The following is a 19,779-nucleotide window of genomic DNA, read 5'->3' as shown; positions in this document are numbered from 1 at the left end:
AGGACACTTGTAGAAAGTGAGAACCTCCTTGTTGGATCTGCTTTAATTTCTGAATTAGTAGTATTCTTTACATCCTTATATATTAACATATGTGCTTACATACAATTCATAGATCCATAGCTACCTCTCCCATCACTACACCATGCAGGAAATGTGTAATTTTTAAAAGTCAGGCGTACAACTTAGCTCTGCCTCAGCTGTGGTCATTTTCTGGAGAAGTCATTTGTACAATTCTAACTTTTTTTTTTTTCCTCTTTAAATGCCATAGTATTTCTCTGTTGAATACCCCAAATCCCTGTTATATAAGTAACTCATGAAAATAATCTTTATTGTATTGTCATTTTTCACTTAGAGGGTCACCTTCTGAAATACTTTTTCCCCATCTTTTGTCACTTTCAAGTCCAACTGTTAGCAGCAAAAAGAATATTTTTCTTCAGCAGTCCATTACGAGGCAGTAGTCTTTGCCTAGTTTATATGGCTGCAGCTCATCTGGGATGCTCAACCTTAAAAACAAGAGTTAACTGGCATTTTGTTGATACTAGGAAAGTGCACTGGCCTTTTTGTTTATACTAGGAAAGTGCACTGTCAAGCTGGAGAATAAAAAAGGGAAGTTAGTCACGAAGTAGGCCTGCATAAGAAATTAGGCTTGCAGGAAGGATATGGAAATCCACTTTTGATCTGAGGACCTGAAAAGTGAGATACACTTACAGAAGAATTCCAGATCAACTTCCTGGTAGTTCCCCCAAAACAGGCAAAAATTCAAGACAAATCGTTCTCAGGTTAATGCAAAAAACACAGATAACACAGGAATCAACACCTTGGAAATAGCCAAAAGATGAAGACAGCAGAGGGAGGACGAATACTGTTATGCAATCAGTTATGTATTTAACATATATAGTGGAATAGAGAAATTATTGATCCGAAATTATTGAAGTCATCCAAGAAGGTGTAGGGACTGACAGAAGACCTTAACTGAAGCAAGAGACCTTTGAAGTTCATATGAGTGCTGCGAATGGCAGGAAAGTTACTCTTTGGAGTTAGTTACTCTGTTGAGTAAGGGCAGTGGGGTTCTAGCTGGAAAGAAATTGAATGTGATTTGAGGTGGGATGTAAAAAGAGGACATTCCCGAGGGCTGATAAAAAACAAGTTGAAAGAAAACTGAAACAAATATACATAATAATATTCAGCTGATAATATTTAGCATTAGCTGCTTAGGTCTGTCAGCCTAGCTGCTCCTTTGAACTCAGCTGCTTCTAAACATTAAATCTGCAAGAAAAAGCAATCCGTGGCTTAAAGGAGAGATTTCATCGACTCACAGTATATCATGAGTTGGAAGGGACTCACGAGGATCATTGAGTTCAACTCCTGAGCTGTACCTTTCAAGCTGTACCTTTTACATTTAACAGGATTATGTTTTATAAAGAACTAATGAACAAATAAATATTACTCATCCTGTTTGTGTTCAGTGAGAAGCTTAAAGAAGTACAAAGGAACAAGTTAACAAAAGCCATAATATTCTGTTTTCACGCACTCTCATTTGCCAGACCGATGAGCATAACAAACCTGACTTCTATGTTACATGACACACGCCCTTCAAAGAAGGAGTTCCAGAAAGAACAGCTGCTAATTATTTCCAAATGGTTTTTTTAGAGTTTCTGTCTTCAAAACACTTTGGATAACCTCTGTAATGGAACTGATTCATTTCCAATGTGCTGTCAATTGCTGGGGTGAATCTTTTCAGGCCAAACTCAACACCAGTTACTCAAATCACTGGGCTTGGTGGAGCTCCTCAAACCAGGCAGCAATGTAAGATCAACATTTATAGCCTTACTTTATATGATGCTATTTAAAGCAAGTTGATTTACCCTGTCAGGCTAAGGACTGATAGTGCAACTACTTGAACATAAATCATTGTTCAAGTATGTCCAGTCAAAAAGATAAGCCCAGCAAACTCTCCCTCTCTATAACCTTTCTTAGAAATAATGACAGATGTCAGAGATGTAATAACTACTTACCCCTCCTTTTCTGCCAAAACCACAAAACCAAAAATCCATCAGGCTAGTCTATCTATGAAGACACATCAAGACTAGTGACCTTCCAGAATATCCTGCTGGAAAACTTAACTACTTATTACCTTAATACCTTATTAGTAGCAAGAATTCTTGTTAACTGACACTGCATAAACAGAAGTTCCAAAAGCTTTATGGGATGTCAATATGTATTTATGTAAGTGGTTAGAGGTTTTGGTTCCACTAATTGGCCAATACATTCAAAAACTCCCACAGAAGAGAAATCTAGGAGTCTTCCTAAACATGGACTCATCTTTAATATTTGCTAGGAATTCTGTGCAAATGTATGTCAGACTATTCAGACACTGCATTAAACTAGGTTTTCGTACTATGTCTCTTTCCATCTATCTGCTCTTTCTGATGTATTCATAATCATAGAATCATAGAATGCTTTGGGTTGGAAGGGACCTTTAGAGGTCATCTAGCCCAACCCCCCTGCAGTCAGCAGGGACAGCTTTAACCAGATCAGGTTGCTCAGAGCCCCAGCCAGCCTGACCTTCAATGTTGCCAGGGATGGGGCCTCCACTACCTCTCTGGGCAACCTGTTCCAGTGCTTCACCACCCTCATTGTAAAAAATGTCTTTCTAATGTCTAGTCTAAATCTGTTCTTCTTTAGTTTAAATCCATTATTCCTTGTCCTGTCCTCCTCTCATACTGCAGAATCTTGCATTATGATCAATCAATAAATATTCTGTTTGCAAAATCTGAGAGTTAAGGCAATCTACCTGCAGCACCCTAGGACATGGATCTTTCTGCATCTCTAGTGTTTCCAGTTCTGTTTGTCTTGTATGGTCATTCCATACCCCCAGCGGACAAAGATACCAGAATCTCCTCGATAATAGCAAAAGCATGCTAACCAGCTAGAGAAGGCATACAAAATTAGACACACATCTGCTCAGGTTAATGTGATCTGTCTGTATACACATCTTTAGCATTAAATTAGGTTTGATTCTTTATCATTTGCTAAAATTCCATTTTTTTTAATACAATTGACTTTACAGATGCTGTTATTCTGAGATAGAAAATAAGCCTATAGTACACAAATATCCTAATAATAATAGCTTGCAACTTATCTCTTCTATGACCACAGAACTACTGAAGTTTATTTAGCAGGTATTTGTTAAAGGGTCTCAGGAAAACTTCCTTAGATTAAGTTTCACTTACCCAGTCTATTTTATCCACATTCCAATATTTTTTTAAGTCACGGAACTGCATTAGCATTCCCTTCAAGCCCACAACAATAATGCTTGCCAGCACACACTGCAAAGAAAATAAAAAAAAAGCCATTTGCAGAATTGGTAGTGAAAACAAATGCTCTTTATTCAATTTATCAGTCAAAATTTTAATTAAATTATCAAAACTTGAAGTTAGTGTTTCAAAAATGGGATAAGCACAGGTGTCCTTGTGACACAAACCTAACTGTACCAAACCAATTTTTTTTCTGAAGGCAATCTATAGGCTGTCTAATTGTGAGAAAAATGACAGAAACTTCAGGACTTCCTGAGACTCTCCTTGTGTCCCCAGACCAACTACATTCTGTCATAGTCTGGGGGACTCAGAGGCAAAGCAGCACTCAACTTCTACACAGTGAAGAACATTAATTCCCCTTCTTCACCACCTAGAGAAGGCCTCTAGAGCAAAAAAATCCATTAACTTTGAGGCAAACAAAATAATTTATTGTCCTCCAAATCAGAAAGGAGGAGGAGATGGATGAAGAAATCACCTGGAGCCAAAAAGGATGGAGTACAAAGCGATAGACTTGCAGTGCATAGGTGGGGAGAGCTGAAAAAGCATAATAGAAAAGAAAAAAAAATCAAGAAAGCAACATACAAAAAGTTTTTTAAAATATGGGAAAAAAAGCCTACAGGAAACCAGTCAAAATGAACATATAATCCATACAAAAAATGAAGGGAGGAAAGCAGTATAGTAAGAAAAAGGACATATTGTGCACCCCTCTTCAAGTGTCCTTACTTCACATGGTTAAAATAAGCTATAAAAGGATCTGTGTTTGAAAAGTGAGAACCTTCATGTGACACTATGTAAACAATAGCACCAAGTAAATTTAAAACACAGTTGAGTTAAAATTTAATGTACAAACATGGCAGAATTATGGATAATTTTGGAGCTGTATTTTGCGTCTTTGACATGCCTCTAGTTAAAATTAACTATTAGTTTGTAATACCAAAAGTTAGATATAGCTTATGTGAAAACACACCACGTTGCTTTACAGAATCTTATCGTAGAAGACGTATTCCATGACAGCGATACAAGACTACCTCATAACCTTTCTGTAATTAAGCTTAGATTACTATCTACAATCATTTGTGTTGAATTTATTTGAAAGGCAAATTCATACATCATATGCATAACTGGAGAAAAATTGTGGATCTTCATTAGTTTCTACCACACTTTGTCAATTTACTAATCCCTAGCAATCTGGATGTATATTTTACATAAACTATGTGCCAAAAGTAAGTGGAAGAGAAATGCTTTCTTATATACTTACATGATAGCCTATATATGCAACTATATATGTGAAAAGCTATGTGTATTATGTTGTCACCTCTGTATTTTATGATTCTGAGACTTCCTGTGCCCTTACTATTCTTTCTTCTATTGAAATTAGAGCTGGTTTAGAGGAAGTACTATCTTTTCCTGAAAGAAACTAAGTCATTAGAAAATGTTGATACAATCTTTATAAAAGAAGATAAATACCGTACCATAGGCAGCCAGTACAGCATAGGTCCAATTGCATAGATCACCACAAGAATTAATACACAAGAGATAAGGCAAGCCACCTAAACCAATAAACAAGAAAAGCAGATCATTCAGACTAATAAAAAAATACATTAAAATGTGTGAAAAGGCCTAATTATAATCTATCATAGACAAAGTCAAGAATGAGATGTTGAAGATGTTAGCTATCAACGTATCTATGGATTGCAGATGCATATAATTTCAGTTTTAATCTCTGGTGATTACCTTCAGCCAACTACAGTGAAAACATAGTAAGAGGTCTTAACATCTGTGCTTGACCCTGCTCACACTCAGTTATTAAATGGAGTGTGTGCGTGCCATATGTCATCCCAGAAGTTTCGCAGCACCCACTGACATTTTGTAACATATTTATAGTCATGCGCCCTGTGTTGCACTAAATAACAGATCTGTCATAGCACTGAGCAAAAATTGTATATGGAGAACTGTGTCACCATTTTTGCACAAGAGAAGATTTCTAACCTCTTTTACTGGGATCAACACTAAAAGGAAACTATTGTGTTAAGTCAGAAACCACCAATGATTTGACATTAATACCAGTGGACTTTAGAAAATGTAGGAGCAATTTTTCTGTATATATTAAAAATTAAAATTAATGCAGGTGACAAAAATCCAGACAAATATATGGTCTAAGAATTATGTGTTTCTTCACAGTATTATATAGGATTAATCTGATGGAAAACTACAGTAAAATTGCGGTCTCCTACTCCAGTTTGAGTGCTCACAAAGTAGAGTACTTCTGGTCTCATTAAGATACCGTCCAGATTCACAGAAGGCTTTTGACGATAAGTAGACAGATGCTCACTTTATTTTTATATTGATAATATGTTTCTTTACTAAAATAATTAGGTTTCATTTTAAGAGACAAGTTGTTAAAAACAAAACCAGACAAGTTGTTAAAACACTAGAAAATTAAAGCCATGGTGTACTTAAAAATACCATCAAGAAGTATAGACAGAGTGTTTACAGAAAAAGGGACACTAAATCTGCTGGTAAAGTCACAAGAAACATTTCCCTCTCTACGCCTTCCCAAAAAGAAAAAAAAAAAAGTACTGATTCTATTTGAAGGACACTTGTAGCCCATGATACAGTCCCTCACTTCTGTTTTCTTCTAAGAAAATATGTCACTGAAGAATAAATGGCATCACCGAAACACAGGTATAGCTGTTGGAGAAAAAAGGGCTGCTCTGAGCCCCTGAAAGACTTTGCATTTCTTTCATGACGTATACCAAAGTAAACTGACTTCTCTCTATGTAGTCAAAGCAACCCCTCACTCTTCTTTTTGTCTATGGTCTGACCAACATTTATTAGTGATGTTCTCATCTCTTCATTCTGCCTAGACAGCCCCAAAAGTGGAGGATTAAGCGGATGTGTTACTTTCCAAAAAGAAGGCAGGAGAGAGAATTTTATGTTTATTAAAATACTCTCATAGTGCTAATGTATGGCCACGCTCTAACTTTTGGATGCAGGCTCTGCTATACTGTGAAACCAATGGATAAAACCAGGCAGATACTTGTTATTTTTACCATGTGCTTCCTACATTGAAATCAAACTAAGGTGGTTTCTTTTTCCATTTCATATATTGAATAACCTTCTATCAGCGTCTTTGCCTACATGTACCAGAGCCAAAGTGCTCAGACACACTACATGCCTTCAGGTTATAGGTCTTCAGATATAGATCTTCAGGTTACCTTAAAGCTTCCTTGGAAAAGCCATGATGCAGTACAACTGCAAACTATACAGGCAATACGTGAACAGGTAACAGAAGAGGATTGTCTGTGAGGATGAGAGCATGTGGTATGACACTGAATCCAACTCAAACATATGAAATAGCTAATAGCAAAACAGTAGCTAAATTATTTGCATGTAAATGCTTTCAAAGATTATTATTATTGGATAAATTATTCATTATGATTAATCAAGTTCAGAGCACTGTGCAGCCTAATTAGCAAGTAATTAACATGCAGAGGTTTGCAATAAAGACTTGTATCATTTCTTAGTATTGTCATATCTGCGTAAGAAATAATTGCAAGACATGGTCAAGAAGAAACAGCACCTATAGACTGTACTTAGCCTTGTCAGTTGTACCTTGTTATTCTTTTCCTTGTCGTTATTGTCATTTACACAGGCAAGAGCAACAGTTAGAAAAAGACAACAGCAACAAACTCCAAAGGACATAACATTGGGAAAGGCTGTGGATGTTGTCTACCTAGACTTTAGTAAAGCTTTTGACACCTTAGGGACATGGTTTAGAGGTGGACTTGGCAGGGCTAGGTTAACGGTTGGACTTGATGATCTTAAAGGTCTTTTCCAACCTAAATTATTCTATGATTCTATTTATATATCAGGACGCCACTGATGGACCCTTGAGTCTCAGTGGAAGGAGGGAGGGGCAGCGCTTTGGGCCTGCCCCAGGGGTGTCCCAGCTGCAGTGGCCCACGTGGTGCCACCATATGTAAAGGTCACAGATGATCAGTTTGCTTCCTCTCTTATTCATGGGTATGGTTTGGACACATAACAGCCTTACGGGGTCACAATTATAATTTTCATCAATTGCAGTTCTCTCTTTTCTGAGCTACTGCAGTAAGAACTTGCAGGGTTGGTTTCCAACAGTAGGAAATAGCCCAAAAAGTCCTCAAAAATCTGTCATCTCTGTGGGCTCAGTGTATACTGGGGGATGGAGAAGTATGCCGTGTCACAAGGCAGAAGTTGGGAGATTGCTTTGGTTTTTTAGCAGCTGCTCTTAAGGTTATTTCACTTTATTTTGAAAATCAGATAGAAGCACTAAATTAAATTTCAGTTTTTTCTAAAACTTCAGCTTAGCCTGTACCATTAAATCCATTAAACACCATTAGAGGGCACTTTTGTTACAGTGCTAACAAATTCACATAAAACTGAAAGGGCTTGTGTGTAGTTTCCTGCGGTATGAAAACACAACTTCTAACTTCCTTACTGCCATAGACTTTAGAGTTTATATTGAATTAAACAGGTAAAAATGAATAAGCGGAACCATTAGCTTTTCTAGTAATACAGTTGCTGATCAGATGCAATTCCATGCAGATTTTTAAAAATGACAGGGCAGAGTCATTTCCCAGGACAGAGGAAAAGGAAGAATAGGGAAATACAACGGACAAATCAGTATAAGTTCCAGTGACCAGTATCATAACCTTAATTCTCCTATGTACTTCACTCTATTACCCATTACCTGCGTTTTGGCTCCTGTACTGTATAAAAGTGTCGTCCGTCCCATCGCTGCAGCACTTGGTATGCAAAAGAAAAATGAAGGAATCACGTTGCTGAGGCCATGAGCCAAAAATTCCTGCAAAGTTGTTAAACAGAATATGTTTTTTTCCTATTGTTCTGTCATTTCAATGCTTCTTGCCAACAAAGGAGTCCCCCATGTAAATATTAGCAATGACAAAGGATGGCCATATTTTTGAGGGAAAAAAATCACATATGTACATGATAAAAGATCTCCCAACATAATATATCTTCTCACAACTCAGAACGAATTTGAATGATAGAGCTGCTGAACCAGATTCATTAAAAGCAGAAGACACATTCTGTTCACAGAATAAATGGTATTGCTAAGTTTTGAAGATGAAATTCAGCCAAAATATTTACATCTTGATCCACATCTGCTTTTTAACAGGCCAGATTCTCAAGTAGTGGGATCTGGACAGTGTCCAGGTTGTTTCTGGCTTATGACTCTACTGGAAAAAGAGAGCCACTGATTTTTTTTCTTTTAGAGCATGCTTTAGTGAAAGTGAAGTATGGTAGCAATACTATCTGCCTGCTTTCTTTCATTACAAATATATTTGGTGTTTACTCACAGTCAAAATGCAGACATGTCTGAACAAAGATTTATAGAAGAAAAAGTGGGGAAGCCACCTTGTATCTGCAGCCTGAGCTGAACAGTGTTTTCTAAGAAAGCACCTCAACTTGGTTACCCAGCACCAGTCTTCTTCCCCAGACAATAAGGAGCTCATTCATCTCCTGAGGGCAATGTGTAAGGAAAGACCTCAATACCGCTAGAAGTGCTTAGGACACAAATGGTATTGTATCCAGCCAGGGCAGCACCTGATCGTAAGTTTGTTTTCACAGCACAGGACAGCACCACCTTAAAGCTCCCCAGACATCCTTTCCCCCCCATGCCACCATGCAGAGCCCAATGCCTGGCCCCTGAATGCAATACAGCTACACCACCATGCTGCCACTGTAGCCTCTGTTCTCATGAAGATTTTGCTCTTTTTCTCCATTATTCAGTGCAGACACACACATAGTTTCCAACACCTCAGTAATTAAGCTGTGTAAGCTACAGGTTTTCCAATGGTGCAGAAAGACATACAGGTTGCTGTGCTCCATTTAGTGCTCTTGAGACAATACAGCATATTGCCCTGAAGCCTGACTTGTATTAAGCTCAAAGCATTTTCCCTCTGCTCCCTAGAAAACATGGCTCTGAAGCATCAACAGAAATTCATGGAACAATGTATAGATTCTGAAAAAATTTTGAGAGACCTGAATAGACAAGAACATTCCCACCATATTTTCCAATGACACAAAGAACTGTAAATGACATGCACTGATGTAGCCAGACTGACCTGTCTAGATAAGGTGTTCAAATAGACCTCCACTGCAAAACCAACTGTTCTTCATTCAACATCGTCATTTACCCCAAACCACTTAAGAGAAAGGTGGAGACAGCATTTTCATCAAACAGCAATATTGCCAGTTATCTAAAATGGAAGGTTTCTTGCCACAGTGCTTGACTAATTGTCTCCATGGATTTCCAGTTGTCTTGGAGTTACCCACCTGCCATGACCAGCAGTGGGGTAGCTGAGAAAGTAAACATCCCACTCTTACTAAAGGTTGCCCACTGTAAAGTGGAACTCTGCACAGAAAGCTCCTATGGCTTCAAATCTGGCAGCACTGTCTGAACACACTCTGCGTCTTTTATAGAATCATAGAATCGTTTAGGTTGGAAAAGACCTTTAAGATCATCCAGTCCAACCATTAACCTACACTACCAAGTCCATACTAAGGCAGTCAAGGGTAGACTAGACTAAACCATGTCCCGAAGTGCCACATCTACCTGATTTTTGAACACTTCCAGGGATGGGGACTCCAACACCTCTCTGGGCAGCCTCTTCCAATGCTTGACCACCCTTTCCGTAAAGAAATTTTTCCTAATTTCCAACCTAAACCTCCCCTGGCACAGCTTGAGACCATTTCCTCTCATCCTATTGCTAACTACATGGGAGAAGAGACCAACACCCACCTCACTACAACCTCCTTTCAGGGAGTTGTAGAGAGCAATAAGGTCTCCCCTCAGCCTCCTCTTCTCCAGGCTAAACAATCCCAGTTCCCTCAGCCACTCCTCATAAGACCTGTTCTCTAGACACTTCACCAGCCTTGTTGCCCTTCTCTGGACACGCTCCAGCACCTCAATGTCTTTCTTGTATTGAGGGGCCCAAAACTGGACACAATATTCCAGGTGCGGCCTCACCAGCGCCGAGTACAGGGGAACAATCACCTCCCTGCTCCTGCTGGCCACACTATTCCTGATACAAGCCAGGATGCTGTTGGCCGCCTTGGCCACCTGGGCACACTGCTGGCTCATGTTCAGCCGGCTGTCGACCAACACCCCCAGGTCCTTTTCAGCCAGGCAGCTTTCCAGACACTCTTCCCCAAGCCTGTAGCGCTGCATGGGGTTGTTGTGACCCAAGTGCAGGACCTGGCACTTGGTCTTGTTGAACGTCATACAACTGGCCTCGGCCCATCGATCCAGCCTGTCCAGGTCCCTCTGCAGGGCCATCCTACCCTCCAGCAGATTGACACTCACACCCAGTTTGGTGTCATCTGCAAACTTACTGAGGGTGCACTCAATCCCCTCATACAGATCATCGATAAAGATATTAAACAAGACTGGACCCAAAGCCCTGGGGAACACCACTCGTGACTGGCCGCCATCTGGACTTAACTCCATTTACCACAACTCTCTGGGCTCCGCCACCCAACCAGCTTTTTACTCAGCGAAGACTACGCCTGTCCAAGCCATGAGCTGCCAGCTTCCCAAGGAGAATGTTATGGGAGACGGTGTCAAAGGCTTTGCTAAAGTCCATGTAAATGACATCCACAGCGTTTCCATCATCTACCAGGCGGGTCACCAGGTCATAAAAGGAGATCAGGTTGGTCAAGCAGGACTTGCCTTTCATGAACCCATGCTGCCTGGGCCTGATCCCCTGGTTGACCTGCACTTGCCTGTTAAGTTCACTCAAGATGAACCTCTCCATAATCTTTCCTGGCACCGAGGTCAGGCTGACAGGCCTGTAGTTTCCCAGGTCCTCCTTCCGGCCCTTCTTTAGATGGGCGTCACATTGGCAAGCCTCCAGTCATCAGGGACCTCCCCTGTTAACCAGGACTGCTGATAGATGATGGAAAGTGGCTTGGCAAGCTCCTCTGCCAGCTCCCTCAGTACTCTCGGGTGGATCCCATCCGGCCCCATAGACTTGTGAGCATCCAGGTGGCATCGCAGGTCATTAACTGCTTCCTCCTAGATTATGAGGGCTCCATTCTGGTCCCCATCCCTATCCTCTAGCTCAGGGGCCTGAATACCCTGGGGATGACCGGTCTGGCTGTTAAACACAGAGGCAAAGAAGGCGTTAAGTACCTCAGCCTTTTCCTTGTCCTCGGTGACAATGTTCCCCCCCACATCCAGCAAAGGATGGAGATCCTCCTTGGCTCTCCTTTTATTGCTAATGTACTTATAAAAGCATTTTTTATTATCTTTTACAGCATTGGCCAGATTGAGTTCTAGCTGGTCTTTTGCCTTTCTAATTTCCTCCTTGCAGGACCTAACAAGATCCCTGTACTCCTCCTGAGTTGCCCGCCCCCTCTTCCAAAAGCGGTAGACTCTCCTTTTTTCCCCGAGTCCCCGCAAAATCTCCCTATTCAGCCAGGCCAGTCGTTTTCCCCGCCGGTTGGTCTTACGGCACATGGGGACAGCCCACTCCTGCTCCCTTAAGACTTCCTTCTTGAAGAAGGCCCAGCCTTCCTGGACCCCTTTGCCTTTCAGGACTGCCTCCCAAGGGACTTTCCCAACCAGGGTCCTGAAGAGGCCAAAGTCTGCCCTCCAGAAGTCCATCGTAACAGTTTTGCTGCCCCTCCGCTTGGCATCACCCAGAATCGAGAACTTTATCATATCATGGTTGCTAAGCCTGAGACGGCCTCCAACCTTGACATTTCCCACAAGTCCTTCTCTGTTAGTAAACAGCAGGTCAAGGGAGGCACCTCCCCTGGTAGGCTCGCTTGCCACCTGCGTCAGAAAGTTATCCCCCACATGCTCTAGGAACTTCCGAGACTGCTGCCTCTCTGCTGTATGGTATTTCCAGCAGATGTCTGGCAAGTTGAAGTCCCCCACGAGAACAAGGGCTAGCGATTGCGAGACCTCTGCCAGCCACTTATAGAACGCCTCATCTACCTCGACATCCTGGTTGGTGGTCTACAGCAGACTCCCAACAGGACATCCGCCTTGTTGGCCTTTCCCCTCATCCTTACCCATAAGCACTCGACCTTGTCATCACCACTGTCAAGCTCTATACAGTCAAAACACTCCCTAACATACAGAGCCACCCCACCACCTCTCCTTCTTTGCCTATCCCTTCTGAAGACCTTATAGCCCTCCAGTGCAGCACTCCAGTCATGAGAGTCGTCCCACCATGTTTCTGTGATGGCGACTATGTCATAGCCATCCTGCTGCACAAGGGCTTCCAGCTCCTCCTGTTTGTTGCCCATGCTATGTGCATTGGTGTAGATGCACTTGAGCCGGGCTATCGATTTCGCCCCCAATGTTGCCACGCTGCCCCTGGGCTCCTCACTAGTGGGGCCATTTATATCCCCTTCCCCCTTCAAACCTAGTTTAAAGCCCTCTCAATGAGTCCCGCCAACTCATGGGCGAGGATCCTTTTCCCCTTTGGAGACAGCCGATCTCCATCAGCCGCCAGCAGGCCCGGTGCCGTGTAAACCTCCCCGTGATCGAAAAACCCAAAATTCCACTGATGGCACCAGCCTCTGAGCCACCTGTTAGTCAGGTGAGTTTTCCCATTCCTTTCAGCACTTTTATCTGCCAGTGACGGGATTGAGGAGAACACTACCTGCGCTCCCGATCCTGCGACCAATCGCCCCAGTGCCCTGAAGTCCCTCTTTATTGCTTTAGGACTTCTCTCTGTAATCTCATCACTGCCCGCCTGTACAACCAGCAGCGGGTAATAATGGGAGGGCCTCACGAGGTCAGGCAGTTTCCTAGTAATGTCCCTAACCCGGGCCCCAGGGAGGCAGCAGACTTCCCTGTGGGATGGGTCCGGGTGGCAGATCGGGCCCTCAGTTCCCTGCAGGAGGGAATCACCCACAATTACCCTCCTTTTTTTCTTAACAGGGGCAGTCGTAATCCGTGGGGTTGACTGACTGACCCTCGGCAACCCCCTGGCTGGACCTTCGCCTTCACCTCCCTCCCCGCTTGCCTGGCCCTCAACTCCCAGAGCCCCGTATCTGTTGTGTAGGGGCAGCTGGGGAGGTGAGGGAGGCCGGGAGGGGATTCGCCTGCCTCCCCGGGCAGGGACCTGTTTCCATTCCCCCCGTCTCTTGGATCCCCTCCTTCTGCTTGCCGGCAAGAGGGCAGGGGATCCTCCGCTCCTTGTGGGGCCTCCGCCTGCTGCCTTGGCCCCAGGGACGGTCAGGTGTGGCTCCACCAGTCTGTCTCCCGCTCGCACTCCCTGATACCCCTCAGCCTTTCCACCTCCTCCTTCAGCTCTGCCACCAGGCTGAGCAGATCATCTCCCTGCTCACACCGAAGACATTTGCCGTCTCCGCTGCCCTGCGGTACAAGCGACAGGCTCAGGCACTCCCTGCAGCAGGCGACCTGGACGGCTGCATGTTTGTGCGGGAGCTCCATCTGGGTCCCCACATTCCTTCTGGCGGCGGCTTTTGGGCGGGTGGTGACCATAGCTGCCAGGTGTTCTCCTGGGAGGGCAATGGCCACTGCCTGGGTTTCCCTTTGGAACGAGGAGCGGGGGCACTCGGCCTTCCCCACACGAACTGCCGCACAAACTGCCGCGCCATGCCCTGGTTGCCGCGCTCCTGGTTGCCGCGCTCCCTGGGGGCTGCTTTTATAGGTGAGGGGGTTTGGCCGCCATCACTCCTGGCCCTGCCCACGCTGCGTCATTGCTGCCGCACGTCAGCAGCTCGCCCTTTCCCGCTCTTCCCCGCTCCAGGCGGGGGGCTGGGCTGCCCGCTCTCGCCCTGCGCTTTTTGCCGCCTCAGCCAGGGTGCCCCGGCACGAGCGTCCGCTCCCGAGCCCTTCGCCTCGGTGACAAATAAACCTTTATTTCAGATGAGACTTCTAATTTGCATAAGCTTCATTTTGTAATATCAGCTATGTCCTGGGGCTATAAGTACCTAGTTCATTTTTAGAAATGCTTTATTTCTTTAATCAGTGGCTGATTTAACTTCTTAGCTGGCCTTTAAGAGCTCAGCTGCCAGAGGAGAGTCTGTCTTGTCTTAGAACACCGGAAAAATTTGTTAACATCCAAATTGGCTGCATCAAATGCAGTGTTATGAGGTCATACTGGAGGATGCATTTCCCCAAAAGGAGCAGCTCAACCAACCAGGGAATTCTGCAGAGCTGTTTTGGACTAGATTTGGGTTTTACTGTAATCACTGGAAGGCCTCAAGATGCCATATGGAACTCACCCTTTCCTACTGGCCATTCGTCTATAATACATTTCCAGAATGGTGAAGTAATTTCAAGGCTTACTGACAATAAGGAGAAAGAGCTTTACCTGGTTATCATCCACAGTGTATTTAAACTTTTTAGCAGAGGCTTTGGCAAGAGCTAGTGATGCTACATAACCAACCAGTGCTACTCCAAAAGCTTCAGTGACTACTTCAGACAGGACATTCATGGGTGGTGGTTTTGGTGATGGTAACCTATAAAAAATAAAAACAGTCCTCTTTGCAAAGCCTGAACGTAACCTTGATATACCTGCAATTCATGAAAAAAACAAGAGAAACAATCTTTGCATGCGCAACTGATTTTTTTTAATACTTGTAAGGTGATATTTTTCAATATTTTAGATTAATAAGATCTGTGGGGAACTGCAGGAGAGAATTTGTGCAGGAAGATGAAACAGTTTCAGATGGAGTATTCCATTTGTAAACTTCAATTTGATAAATTATGAAGGGATCCTTAAAAATTAGCTTCCCCACTGACAGATAAAATCAGCAACAATTCCCTTAATTTTGTGATGCACAATAAAAGAAACTCTACTGTTTATTTTTTTCCTTTTTCTAGTTGGCTTTCCTGTGAAGTTTAAACCTTTTAAACAATTTAGTATTCCTGTAGGTTATGGACTCTATGGACATTTATTCCATCTAATGGAGACCTTCTAAGGGGGACTGCAATGAAATGCCTCAGTTAGGAACCAAACCACCCCAGATTGTCTCTGTATTTCATGAAAAGGCTTCAGTCTCTCCAGAGCACAAAATACACTGCCTAAGAACCAAACCATACTCTGAAGGTTTCTAACGCTCTCCACTGACAAGGCAATTAGTTAGATATTTCAGGTAAGTGCCTAAAAGTATGTAGGAATGAACCAGGTTTCTGCTTGTGTTTTTCAGCACTAGAGAATCTTCTCCTGCGAGGCTAGACAGAAAATAAGGTCCTGATTAAAGCTGCACCAATACAGTTTAGCTGTTCATAACACATGTTGAAAGGGCACAGAACCCTGTTTAATCTCAGATACATAACATGTAATAGCATGCCCGAAATACTTCAAAACAATTTTCTTTCCCAGTGACTTCCCTTATTTTATTTCTATCTGTGCAAACTGCCACACATGCACTCATGCTGGCTTGGACTTGTGCTTTGTGAAATTTAGGAAAAGCCTGTTTCAACTGGGATAGAGTTAATTTTCTTCCTAGTTGCTTGGCATAGTGCTGTGTTTTGGATTTAGTAGGAGAAGAATGTTGATAACACGTTGATATTTTTAGTTGTTGCTGAGTACTGCTTATGCTAGTCAAGGACTTTTCAGCTTCCCATGCTCTGCCAGGTACACAAGAAACTGGGAGGGGGCACAGCCAGAATAGCTGACCCAAACTGGCCAAAGGGCTATTCCATACCATATGACGTCATGCTCAGTGTAGAAACTGGGGGGAGTGCACTGGGGGGCAGCGATGGGAACTGGCTGGGCATCAGGTGGTGAGCAATTGCATTGTGCATGACTTGCTTTGTATATTCTTTTATGATTATTATTGTTATTATTTCTTCCTTTGCTGTCCTATTAAACTGTCTTTACCTCAACCCACAGGTTTTACTTTTTTTTTTTTTTCCGATTCTCTCCCTCATCCCCCTGGAGCAGTGGGGAGGGTGAGCAAGCGGCTGTGTGGTGCTTAGTTGCCAACTGTGGTTAAAGCACGACACCTTGCGATTTCCAAAAGGGACATTACACAACAGCTGTGCTATTCCTTACCAACCCTTAGAGTTTGAACATTCTCTCTGATATGTAATCTAATTTCCCTTTCCAGCTAATTTTACTGAATATATTTTTTCCCTTCTCTTCAAGGTCATGGAGAAAAATGTATCACTATCTGTAGTCAGAATGTTCTTTTCTAGATTAAGCATATCTAAATCCTTTAAATTTTTTCAGAAACCACATTTCATAAAATTACTATATAAGTGACTGGAGAAGAGCAAAGTGTGGTAATCTACAAGGCTTATCCTTTCTGCTACAATAACCCAAGGCAACTCTCAAAAAGCAGGCTGCAATAATCTTGTAGAGTGCTCTGTCCTCCTGTCATACATCCATCAGCCATTATCAGGTACTTAGTACCTACCTTTTATTCCATAAAGTAATGAAAAAGCTATGAAAATGTACAAGAAAGTTCGCATTTTTATGATGATATCTATACAGATACACCTTGTTAACATGGAGTTGAATTGTGATAGAGTATTTGAAGAGGCTGGAAAGGAACATAATAGATTTTTGCCATTTCTTATTTCAGAAAACTACTTTGACCTCTTCAGAGTCTGTTCTCAGAAATAAACATATTTAAAAGCCACAAGCTAATAGAAAACACATTACCCCTCAGGAATATGTCCCACAACTTCTAGCCCATAGACGTACTCCATATCAGCACAGTAGCAGGCAACGGATGTAGCAATTATCTATTGATTCAACACAGAAAAAGATGTTATGTTTCTATTGCTTTTAGCTTCTTACATGGTCCCTATTATTGCCATACCTAAGCACATGACACTGTTCATGCATTTATCCTTAGATCAATGCAGTAAGACAGGGAAGTATGTGAAAATTTTTGCAAGTGTGGAAGAGAGTCAAAAGAAACTAAGATCTGGACAATAATGAATTTGGAAAAGATGGCTGAAGAAGGACTGTGGCGGAGTCTGGACATTCTACGTTAATGAAAGGGATCTGTACAAGTCTCTGTAAAGCCTCAGGAATCTTGCCAACCAGTGTCCAAACTGCCCCTATGCAGCACACACCCTAGACCACTGCCATTCACGTGAGCAGCTTAAAATAATTCATAATTTAGGTGTTCCTGAGTGTTCTGATTCAGCTGATGTTCTTGGAGCACATCTAATCCAGACTGGCAGTGTTGACTTCAGCACAAAACACAGCAGGAGATGTGGCTGTCTCTTACATTTATTTTCCTCCAGGTATAAATGTTGCTGAAGAAGTGGAAATTTGGCCCTGAGGAGGTTCAAACTCACTTCCCGTACTTTTTATGAGATGGACACACAAATCCCAATAGAAGAGGCACAGATTGTAGTCTGTGATCCTCAGTTTGCTGATACCTTTTATCCAGTATTGTTTAAAAGGCAACACAGAAACAGGTCTTAGAGCAGGGACCAGAACCACACTACCTTCTTTTCCAGCATTTTGCCCAAGAAAAATCATTCTTTTGTAAATAACTTTTTCCAGCAAAAGAAGAGAAACTGTGATGACCCACTCTGAAAAGCACCTGCCCTTCATTTTTTTTAAATTTTCTTTGAGAGTTCTAGAGAAACACAGAAATCGTCTGTCCTAGTGCTGGTTCTTTGGCTATAGCTTAATCCTTAAAGTAGGGGTTTACAATGCAATAGCTAATTTCAATTTAGCATATGCCATGTGAAAAGAAAACTGTAAGTAAAATTACAGAAAGCAATAGCTTAGGTATTTAACTTTGTTGCAGATAAATAACAAGCAACATCTAAGGCACAACTACCGAGCACAAGACTTGCCTGGAGTTACAATTTGCCCATTACTTTTCATTTTCTATTTCAAACTTCTTACACTTTAGCATTCTAGGCCTCATATTCTTGTGATTATTTAAAAAGTAGTAAACATATGAAAAATATTATACAAATTGGGAACGTATGTCACTTCTTTCTTAATTATTTAGCCAAACTATTTCCTGTTCTTACATTTAACATACAGCCATGAAAATTAGTTATCCATTTAATAAGTGGCAGGTGTGGCTGTGGGTAACTATAGACAACACAGTAAACTTCAGCAGATTAGTTGAACCCCCGAAAGCTTTGTAAAGCAAAAAGTCTGATGTTTGATTTTGTACTTACCAAGACTAGATCAATGGGAAGAACAACTTTAATGTTTCTCTGAAATTTCTCATTCAGTTCTTTAACAAGAACAAGCACCACAATGCTCAGCAGGGAGAGAAGTAAAGCCTCCAACTGAATTGATCTGATATTCTCAAATATGTAGGCGTAAATCTACAGTGAACGGCAAATAACAATCACAGATCAAAAATATATCATTTTGAGTCACATGCTATGGCATATTCTACACTTCAGACATCTCAAATAATCTGTGGGAGCTGAATCAATACTGCAGGAGCTGAGTCATCTGACAAACTGGCCTACACTTAAGATTTTGCAAGGAAGAAAATCACCAATTTGCTATTGTTAAAATACTATGGACTTTTGAAAACTCAAAAAATGCAGCAAATATTTGTATATATGAATTTACAAATTCCTATTGGTAGAAACAAGCAAGAAAATTCCAGTAAATGTGTTATGTATCTTTTTCTTATTCAGTCTCATTAAATTCAGTGAGATAAATGAGTGTTGCACAAAAATGTTGAGAGAAGCCTACATGCACAAAGATTTATTTTCAGTGTTCATAGCTCATAACATCCATCAACTCTAATAGTAAAAGTTACTTCTGAGGAAAAATTTTAAAAGACAGAAAGGAGGGGGGAAGAGAAGGAGAGAGAGGAAGAATGAAAAGGGAAAGAAAAATGCAGTAGTGGCTGGATGGAAAGAGAAACAATGGGAATCTTCCCAGAAGATCCTCCTCTTCAGGGCACCCTCTCCAGTGCACGAGGGGATCCATCCAAATTCTTTTCCAGAGTGACTGTATAGCTTCATCAGGGTGCACTCATCTCCTTGTTGGTTGTTCTTGCCCATTACACAAACAGTGCTCCATGGAGCATGCTTTGATCAGGTCCGGATGCTGCACACACTAATTAGTTGTCAAGCTTTGTGTATGTATGTTATTGGCCAGTTAAATAACTAATTTGATCTATTAAGCCCTGTTTCTTTCGCTAGCGTAAACTTGTAAGTTAAAAGCTGAAAACCAGGAGGTAAAAAGAGAGCAGGGGAAGAAGGGGTGATTCACACTTCAGTGGCAAGTGCTTTCCAGGGGAAATTCTCCATGGCAAGGTGCAGGAATTGCAGGTGCAAGGCTGTGAGGGGTGGGGCATGCTGGACCACGAGGTTCCAAGTCCTGCTGCAGTGGGCTCTGGGATGTTGTGGAATAGCTACATCACTGCACGTGAGAGGCAGACTGCAGTGTTAAAAGAGAAAGACGAGACTGGAGCAGCAAATGGGAGGCCCTCAGCTTTTCAAAGGTTGAAGTGTGGT

The 19,779-nt window shown here is 42.1% G+C and overlaps 1 protein-coding gene across 1 annotated transcript in view; it reads right to left on the bottom strand.

Moving 5' to 3' along the window:
• SLC26A7 (solute carrier family 26 member 7) overlaps nt 1-19,779 on the bottom strand; it is a 75,505-nt gene that overhangs the window by 20,587 nt on the left and 35,139 nt on the right. The window contains exons 5-10 of the mRNA XM_075704565.1: nt 18,475-18,627; nt 16,982-17,064; nt 14,681-14,828; nt 8,050-8,163; nt 4,790-4,867; nt 3,234-3,329 (exon numbers count right to left, since the gene is read on the bottom strand). Of these exons, the coding sequence (XP_075560680.1) occupies nt 3,234-3,329; nt 4,790-4,867; nt 8,050-8,163; nt 14,681-14,828; nt 16,982-17,064; nt 18,475-18,627 (672 nt within the window). The remainder of the gene's footprint in view (nt 1-3,233; nt 3,330-4,789; nt 4,868-8,049; nt 8,164-14,680; nt 14,829-16,981; nt 17,065-18,474; nt 18,628-19,779) is intronic.

The sequence above is a fragment of the Pelecanus crispus genome, chromosome 2, assembly GCF_030463565.1.
Source record: "Pelecanus crispus isolate bPelCri1 chromosome 2, bPelCri1.pri, whole genome shotgun sequence".
NCBI classification, from domain to species: Eukaryota; Metazoa; Chordata; class Aves; order Pelecaniformes; family Pelecanidae; genus Pelecanus; species Pelecanus crispus.
This window is presented reverse-complemented; position numbering and strand designations above follow the sequence as displayed.